Source organism: Haplochromis burtoni, unplaced genomic scaffold (genome assembly GCF_018398535.1).
Source record: "Haplochromis burtoni strain Fernald_Lab_line unplaced genomic scaffold, NCSU_Asbu1 Contig_54, whole genome shotgun sequence".
Lineage (NCBI taxonomy): Eukaryota > Metazoa > Chordata > Actinopteri > Cichliformes > Cichlidae > Haplochromis > Haplochromis burtoni.
The window spans coordinates 421874-431050 of NW_024582415.1; the positions used below are offsets into that span (position 1 = coordinate 421874).

The window sequence follows — 9177 nt, forward strand, 5'->3', positions numbered from 1 at the left end:
GTGTGTGTGTGTGTGTGTGTGTGTGTGTGTGTGTGTGTGTTTTTTATGAAGGGATGGCAAGTGCTATCATTTTTCTGCAAAGCAAACTTACCTGCAGGTATAAATAACGTAACCTTGACCTTGACTGAACTTAACTGCCACCGAAACCAACCCAGACCGCTAACGCTCACTAAAATATTTCGCATGCCAAGTATAGAAACGATTATACTGCCAAGTATAGAAACGATTATACTGGTTTTACTTGTGTTAGGTGCCACTTTGTATTGCCTCAGACAAATTACAAACAGCTCAGAAAATAACTGTTCCCAGCTAATAAGTAATTAAGCGCATAACACAGCTTAAACACGTTATGTAACAGTGCACATGCATCAGTTTAGAGCTGCTGAGGTTAATTTTAGACAGTGCCAATTTAAATGTTTTCTACAGTTTGTCTCATAAGCTAGCTGTAGCTCATGGCCATAGACTGTATATAAAAGATGGCATAAGCAGCAGTTCGCTTGGTGAAAACGCCTTGTTGAGGTCAATACGGAGGAAGTAGTAACTCAAACAACCACTTGCCACCACCAAGGCATACAGAAGAGCATCTCGCAGGCCTGTGATTCATGCAGGCTCACCAAAACTGGACAACAGAAGATTGGGATATTGCCTGTTCTTGATTTTTGCTGTGAATTTCGAATGGTGCGGTCAGAAATTGTCGTTAAAACCAAGTGCACGCTGGTGACCATGTTGTAATGGAGCTGGATATATTGTCTTGGCACACTTTGGGCTCCTAAGTAATAACTGATCATTATTTTTAGATTTATCACCACAGCCTACCTGAGTATTGTTGCTGACCACGTCATCTCCCTTTATGACGACAGTGCGCCCATCTTCTGATGGCTGTTGGCAGCACAAAGCTCAAATAATCTCAAACTGCCTTCTTAAACGTGACAACGATTTCACTGAACTCAAATGACCTCCATGTTAATCAGATCTCAGCCCACTAGAGAACTGAGGTCAGAATATGCAGAGCATCGATGCGCGATGCGATCAAGTCGTCAATGAGCAATGTTTCCAGCTCCTGAGTGAGTGTGTACACCATTATGTTTGATAACTGAGAATAATCTAGATCCTGAAAAACAGATCAGGCAGCCTGGGTGTGTTTCTGCTCCGGAAAGTTATTTTCTCTCTGTAACAGTTATTACCTGCGCTGTTGTTGTTCAGGTGTTTGAGGAGCTTATGCCCTGCAGTGAGTTCTCATGCACATACTTTCATTTTTCTCATGCCGCAAACACGCCTGTACTGCCAGTGATCCATTAGCCTGTGTGCATGTGTGTGTGTGTTTGTGTGTGCAGTCAGTTTTCCTCTCTGATTTTTAGCTACAGCTCAGCCTCAGCTCATTTTTTGGACAGCTCAGTGAGTGCAAGCTGACCCAGATATCTTTGAGTCTTTGAGAGAAATCTTTTAAAGTATTCGGTAACCTGGTTATGTTTGGGATTAACTTCTTTGGTAATGGGGATCAGGACTTTGGCAGTAAGAATATTTTGTAACCTTTCTTGAAACATCAAAAATATCTTAATTATACTGTCATGAACCACATGGAGTTAATGGAGTTATTCACTAGAGAAAACATTGAAATGATTTAATTCCATTTAAAGCATGAGGTGTTTTTGTGGTGGTGTAATTCCATTTTTTTCTGTACGTGAAAGATTATTTTTTATCCATCCATCCATTCGCTTCTGCTTATCCTTTTTCAGGGTCGCGGGGGGCGCTGGAGCCTATCCCAGCTGTCATAGGGCGAGAGGCGGGGTACACCCTGGACAGGTCGCCAGTCTGTCGCAGGGCCAACACACAGGGACAGACAACCATTCCACTCACATTCACTCGCACATTCACACCTAGTGGCAATTTGGATTCCAATTAACCTATCCCCACAAGCTGCATGTCTTTGGACGGTGGGAGGAAGCCGGAGTACCCGGAGGAACCCACGCAAACACGGGGAGAACATGCAAACTCCACACAGAAAGACCCCGGCCTGATGGTGGAATTGAACTCAGGACCTTCTTGCTGTGCGGCAACAGTGCTAACCACTGTGCCACCCTGCTGCCAGATTATTTTGTAAAAAATTTAAAAGTACAGCTCATTCATTTCATGTGTTTTGAATCAGAATCAGAATCAGAATACTTTATTATCCCTGGGGGAAATTATTTTTTTGTTACAGTGCTCCATTTTAAACCAACATTAAGACAAGACAGACAATACACTAACAAATAAGAATAGTACAATATATACATATATACACATACATACTTCACTCATAAATAAATAGTTGAAAAGAAACATGTGTAGCTGTAGCAGCAAACAGTGTGTTTGCATCACATCATGTGATCATGATCATGCTGAGTTTGCTTGAGGATCTTAGTGACTCTTTGTGCTTTTCCAATGTGTCTGAGCACCTTGACACTTCCTCTTCGTGTTCACCTTGAAACTCCACTTTAGTGACATCAGTTAATCAGTTCCCCAAAACGCAGCCTTTTGCAGCTCCCAGGGCTACAACTACTAATTTGGACTCAGCATTTTGGCCACAACTATGCTAGTTCATTGAAGCCAGGAGTTACCTTATTTAAATGAAAGAGTGGGACACTCCCATAGCAAGGTGAACCCTTAAGCTAAATAAAAAACAAACTAATAAAATACTGGAATTTCACTCACCAAAATGAAGCCCTGTCAGTATCCAGATGGATGACATATTAAAAAAAAATTCATCCTCATGGGGTCGTTATGAAGTTTTGGCCTCAACTATATTGAGGCCAAAACTGTCTCTTGCATCAGGCTGTAAACTTTTTTTTTTAAGGGTTTACACTTCATTGCTTTTAAAGGTCGTAACTTTGTACACTGCCTGCATCTGACAACAGAGCACATCTGCAGGTAGATGGACCGTACCCAGCTGAACCATAACTTCAGTTTAATGCTGTAAAGTTGGACAGTCTAACACAGGAGTCTTCTGACTAAATTTAGGAGCCAACCTCAAGTGGCCACTGGAGGAACTGCAACTTTTGACAGTTTGACATTGACATTGCTGCCCCGGAAATTGGATCCCACCTGTAACCTATAATTGGATATATTGTAATGCAGTCAGTCAGTTAATACGTAAAACAAGTAAATCAGCATTTTCTTCTCATCGTTAATAAAAGCAACACAATCTGACTCTTCTCACCCTTCTCAGCACACTTAGTGCTTCAAAAGGTGGTTCCACATAGCTTAAATGGGACAGTGTAATTTTTACCAGCTTTTCTCAAACATGTGGACAAGGTCTGTCGATGACTCTTTACAAAGAAATGAAATCCTGTAAGTGTATATTAGGATCAGTGCAACATGTTTGGCTAATTAGTTTGTTTTTAACGTCTGTATACATCTATGGTACAAAAAAAGACATTTTCTTTGTTGGTTTGTGTTTTCATGGGATCTGTTGACAAAAAGAAAATTATAGAAGCATCAGAAGTTACTTAATTATAATGCACAGTTTCCAACATTCCTCAGCATGATTACTTACCAAATATGGCTATAGCCAAGTATCATTTGTCTTTGAATGAGCTGATGCTAAAACTAAAACTGGGCAACCGCGGCCAAATGTCCTTGAAACATTTTTATCACTGCCTGAGCATTTACATGCTGTCAGATTAGCATGCTAAATAGCTGGGGGCATGCTGGCCTTTGCATCTCCACGGAGACAAAACAAAGGAGGGAGGGGGGTCCATCTTCATGTTGTTTTATTGCACCCTTCTTCCTTTGTCTCACCCGCCCTCACCCCTCCTACTCCTCATCTTCCTCTTTGCCTCACTTTACTGGGCTACCATCCGGTCGGCAGGCAGTGTGCTAGAGGAAGCGTTCAGTGTTAATGGCTTGACAGTGTCAGCGGGATGGCTGGGAGCTGGAGAGGAGTGAACAGTAAAGGTCACAACTCTTCTCAGCTCCATCGCAGGCCGTCTGGCTGCTTTAAGCTGGAAGCACATGAATTAAAGCCGGGTTATTACCACTACACAAGATCATGGCATGCTGTCAGATTCTTGAGCAAAAAGAGTGAAAAATAATTGGATACACGCTCTCTCTTTCTCTAACAACTTCGGAAATCTGTTATATATTTTTACAATAATTTATAGTCAGTGCTTTGGTCCTTCCACCTTCAGTCTCCACTGAAAAGCATAAGGATTTTGCTTTGGCTCACTTATCAGTGCATTTATAGATTAATTGGTCATAGGTGTGAATTCAAGTGTGAATAGTTACTTATCTCTCTCTGTGTGTTAGTCTTGTGAGAGGCTGGTGATCTGGCCAAGGTGTACCCCGCCTCCTGCCCCATGCTAGCTTGGATACGTCAGTGCAGAAGTGCTTCTAACCTGTAGTTTAGTTAATGGCCACCAGAGGGTGATTTGCAAAAAGACTTCGGGTGCTGTAGAAGTTTATGGGAAAATAGCTTTCAATGCTTTTCCTCTGTGACCTCAGTAAACAGTTTCCTTATGAGTTTATGGACTCAGTCGCTTCTTTCAGGTCAAAGTAAATAAAAGTTCTCATTTTGCAAAAAGGGTGCATTTCCAGGCATGCCAGTGGGTTTGTGTGTCGATCTTTTATACTCTCTGCTAAAGCCCTCTATAAACATTCTCTGTTTAAAAGTTTAGAATAACTTCTTGGTCTGAAAAGTGACATCTGTCCAGAAGAGGCTTAAATCTTTCATTTTTTCTGATAACCAACAGGGTGGCTTTTTGTTTCAAAAGAAGTCTATTGTACAGAAGTCAGTGAGGAAACCAACCACTGCACCTCATGATCTGACCTCAGCAAATATTTTCCCAAGGATTTTATAGTTTCAAAACCTATTAAACATAATAAACCTTCTAAAGCTCTGTTTTTATAACTGGTTTTTGACCGCTGCATATCTGTTACTTCAAGGTATAAATAACGGTCCTACAGTATGTTCTGTACTACAGCCTTCATTTGCACACATATGCTGGATAATCATGATGTTGTAAAAAACAAGCAGCTTGAACGTTGATGGTAGAAATCTCTGTTTCTGCAGTCTGAAAAAGTTTTCATGATGAATTTAGATTTTTAAAGTTTTCATCAGCAAAACTGTGTCTCATCAACTGTTGTTCCTCCTTCAGCCACATCCAGAGTGATGACATGCGATTTCATGTGTTTGTGTGACAGAGGAGATAACTGCTGTGAGCCTTTGAGAGTCACTTCCTTTAAAGACAGCTTTGTATGACTGAGAGGAAGAAGTTGAGCGCTGCCTGATGAGCGAGTGGCTGATTTCTGGATCTCTGCCTAACAGGATCGTCCCACATATTGGCAAAGATACTGTTAGGCAGAGATCCAGAAATAATATTCTGACAGCCAAAAAGTTTCTTCTTCTTGTTAGTTAAAAAAAATAAACATAAACAGCAAAAATGCCAAATATTCTCAGGTTTGTGTTTTTAAACTGAAGATTCAAAAGATATTTCCCAGTTTTACCACTAAAACTGAAAAATTAGCAGAACATTCAATTTACAGACATCATCACTGCTTTTGGATTATCAAGGGTAAAATATTCATATATAATCATATTCATCAGCGCTTCCATAGGGAGGATACACAGATGTCGATTTAACACTCTGAGGTCTAAGTCATCTTAGGCAATAACTCTATTTCGATCCAAAACAGTCTTTTTTTAATGATGTTAATGCTTTTTTTATTTTTTTATTTATTACCTGGTTGTCAAGACTTGTTAGTGAGAATATCTGAGCATACTGTCTCAAAATAAACGCTGGTATTTTTGACTCCAGTCATATTTTCAATACAAGTTCTGGTTTTTTTGCCTTTTAGATAAAGCCAATTCTGTGGTTTCAGAATGACTCTGTTTAATTTGTGAATCTGCTGTGTAATATTCAGTTAAAGTGTTTATTAGGTGTTACCCATGAAGTTCAAGTGGCAGCAAGGCATAAGATGAGCACATGAGAGAAAAGATTATACAAGACCTTTGACTTTACTCAGCAATCAATAAAGCAAGAAGTTTAAATGAATACTTTGTGAAGTGACATCAGCAGAGTCTGCATGTGTGTGTGTGTTTGTGTGAGAGAGAGAGAGACAGACAGACAGACAGACAGAGACAGAGAGGGACAGCTGGCCATTGAGAAAGACTGGGGGAGGGGGGGGGGCTGGCTGGCTATTGTAAGAGCATTTCAAGACATCTGTTCCTTTCTTTTATTCTGATTGGGCCTCCCTCTGCCCTACACGCACACGCACACGCACACACACACACGCATTCTCTGTCTACAATGACCGTAAACTTTTCATCTGCCATTTGTGACGTTTCAATTTGCTTCCTCTCAGCTGAGAAAACTTACCAAGAAGCTGAAACCATTAACTTTTTGTCCCAGTTCAGTCCTCTGTCTCCCTCCTGTGGCGTGGAGCGAGGTGCTCACACGCCATACGTGGCGTCACTGCGAGACATTCCTTTTCAGGGGAAAAAAACAGTATTCTTCTTTAAAAGCCCAGCTTCTGTTATTTCAAAGAGCATTTTAGCTCTGCTGCCCACGTCATGCACAAGTCGAACACACCCATCCCATCGTACGCTGACATACACACACCACAGTCACATCTGGAATCAATCGAGTCCAGCCTCTGCCATGAAATGTACCTCGTTTATCTCCACACACACAGAAATGCATACACACTTCTACAGTGCCCAGTGATTTCTTTACATCCTTCTTATTTCAGTCCAGACTGGCAGTTTGTAGCAGCAGCACATAAGTATGTGCATGTTCCCACTGAAAATCACACCGTGGGTATACAGCATAACAAAATTTATTCACTGACCTAAAAAATAAACCTGAATTATTTAAAGTACGCAGCATGTGACAGTTTGGGGGGGGTTGGGGGCCTTTCTTGATAAGAGATCAAAACTCTGATATCACTCATGTGTGTGTGTGTGTGTGTGTGTGTGCGCGCGCGTGTACAGTAAATGTGAAGCCACTGCGAGAAGCTGGCTTGCTCTCCTTAGCATAAAGGCAGATAATGAATCTGGTTATGTCTGCATTATATGTTTATGTGCTTTTACACGATGCACATGAACTTCAAACTACACCAACCTTCAGAGTTACCAGGGAATCTGCACTGATTGATTATAAAATGTGATTTTTGTAGAACGCAGCAGTTAAAAAGTGATTTAATTACAATGCTGCTGTTTGTTCTTCAGTCTGGAATAAAACCTTTAAATTCCTCTTTACAGAAGAAGACCTGCTCCTTATTGCACTGCCCTTTTGGTTATATCAGCATTTCAGCAGGTTTAAGGTCAGGAGTTGGACTTTCCCAAACATTAATTTTCTCTGATGTGCGGCAGTGTTTCCAGTGTTTTTGAATCTCTAATGCTTCTTTTAAGGTGCTTGAAAACACACACATAACCACTGCTAACTGCATTTAACCTTTTTGTTAATTTAAAGTCTTGTAGTTAAGTTACTGCTGTGCTACTTGCAAAATACAATTAAAAATATAAAAATACGCAAGATTCTTATCAAATTTCATTTCTTGTATTTGTTTTTTTCTGATAGAGCTGCTTCACTGTACTCTTTACTCAGCTGGCTCAGAGTAGCTGGAAGAAACGTGTAAAGACAGCCAAGGAAAAACACGCATGAAGGGTCTGGCAGGCCAGGCATCAAAATCACAGTGACTCCCTCATGGCAACATTGAATACTGGGTTTCCCCTCATTCATTTTTGAGTTGTGAATCCTTATAAGAATTTATGTTTAGCCTAACTTAACAAGTATTTTTTTTTTTTGAAAGGTAGACTGCACATTTATATGGTAAAACTTCCTCCTCATGACTCATCAGACCAGTAAGATATTCAAATACTGAGTGAATGATAGAAATATCAGTCACAGGTGTATTTTTTGGAGTGCTTTTATTTATTTTATTTATCTATCTAATTTTGCTGTAATCCCTGCACTTACATAAGAGTTTAAATGAAGAATATTTACTCGTTGTATTGGTCCTCTTCCGTCACTGTCTGTCACTGCAAACCTGCAGTAAAACACAGATGCCTCGGCTAATAGCAAAGGCAGCAGATACAGAGCTTTCACTTGACTGACAAGTGACTCGATCATCTGATTGTGTTACTCTGCAGGCCCGAACTCGCAGTTATCATTTGTTTGCACTGCAACTTTTGTCACTGCCATGCTCAAACACGTTCTTTTATTTTTCTTTATCTTACGATATAGTACACTTTCTCTCCCCTCTGTCTCTCTCTCTGCGAGCTGTTAGTCATTTCTCTCAGTGTAAGGATTTATTTTTGTACTGTTGGAGCTGGGGGAGGGAATACAGACCGAATGAATGAGTTTCTTTTAGACCTTCGTTCCTTCCATCCCTCCCTTGTTTCCTCCCTCAAATTGCCACTTCTCTCTTGCTCCCTCTCTCTCTCTTTCTCAGCGAGAATTCCTCCATACCTGTCTGAGCAGGGAGCGTAAGACCGCTGTAGGGCAGAGGAGAAAAAGAAATAAAGAAACAAAGGAGAAAAGAGAAGAAAGGGAGTCAAGAGGAGAGCAGGAGGAACACATTTAAAGCTCATAAACAGGAGGGAAGTGTGTTAGAGACAGAGCTATCAAGGTCTAGAGCATTCAAATTTGCCTTTCCGCCTCCCTGCTGGGCTGTTTTTTAACTTTCTGAGACCAGCGGCTATTTTGGTCCGTCAGTGTCGGAGCGGTTTAGGATGGATGCCATCATGCTGCAAGAAAAACTGGTGGAACGGCTGCTGTGCCCACGAGTGAGAACTGCCAGACAGAAGGTAAAGAGTTGGATTTATGGTAAGAAATGTGTGAAGAAAAGCCAAAGACTGGGAAAAGAAATCAGTTACGCGGATATTAAGAGAAAAAATAGCAGCAGATAGCTCGGGATGAGTTTAGAAATACCCCCACACCTGTAGACCCTGTTTCAGCATCTGTTTGCTGTTTTTGCTGCTTTCTGTGGATTTGTTTGAGTTCAGTTTCCATTTGCAATTTTTCTACATAGCGTCAGGTTTGCAGCTGAGATTACCCAATGATTTATGTGCAGCTTTCTCAGCAGTTCTCTCGGTCTTACACCTCTGGCTCTTTGGCAAGTGTCTTGTCTTATTGCGCAGCTTGTGGGTTTTGTTTTGTGTGTGTGTGTGTGTGTGTGTGTGTGTGTGTGTGTGTGTGT

The 9177-nt window shown here is 40.9% G+C and overlaps 1 protein-coding gene across 2 annotated transcripts in view; it reads left to right on the forward strand.

Annotated features, from left to right (window-relative positions):
• Positions 1–9177, forward strand: part of sept5a (septin 5a) — a 23050-nt gene that overhangs the window by 5713 nt on the left and 8160 nt on the right. Inside the window, exon 1 of one of the 2 annotated variants that reach the window (XM_042220717.1) lies at positions 8305–8785. The exons of the other annotated variant lie outside the window; for it this stretch is intronic. Coding sequence (XP_042076651.1) covers positions 8711–8785 — 75 coding nt within the window. The 5' untranslated portion in view covers positions 8305–8710. Of the gene's footprint in view, positions 1–8304; positions 8786–9177 lie in introns of those variants that run through there. 2 annotated transcript variants of the gene reach the window in all.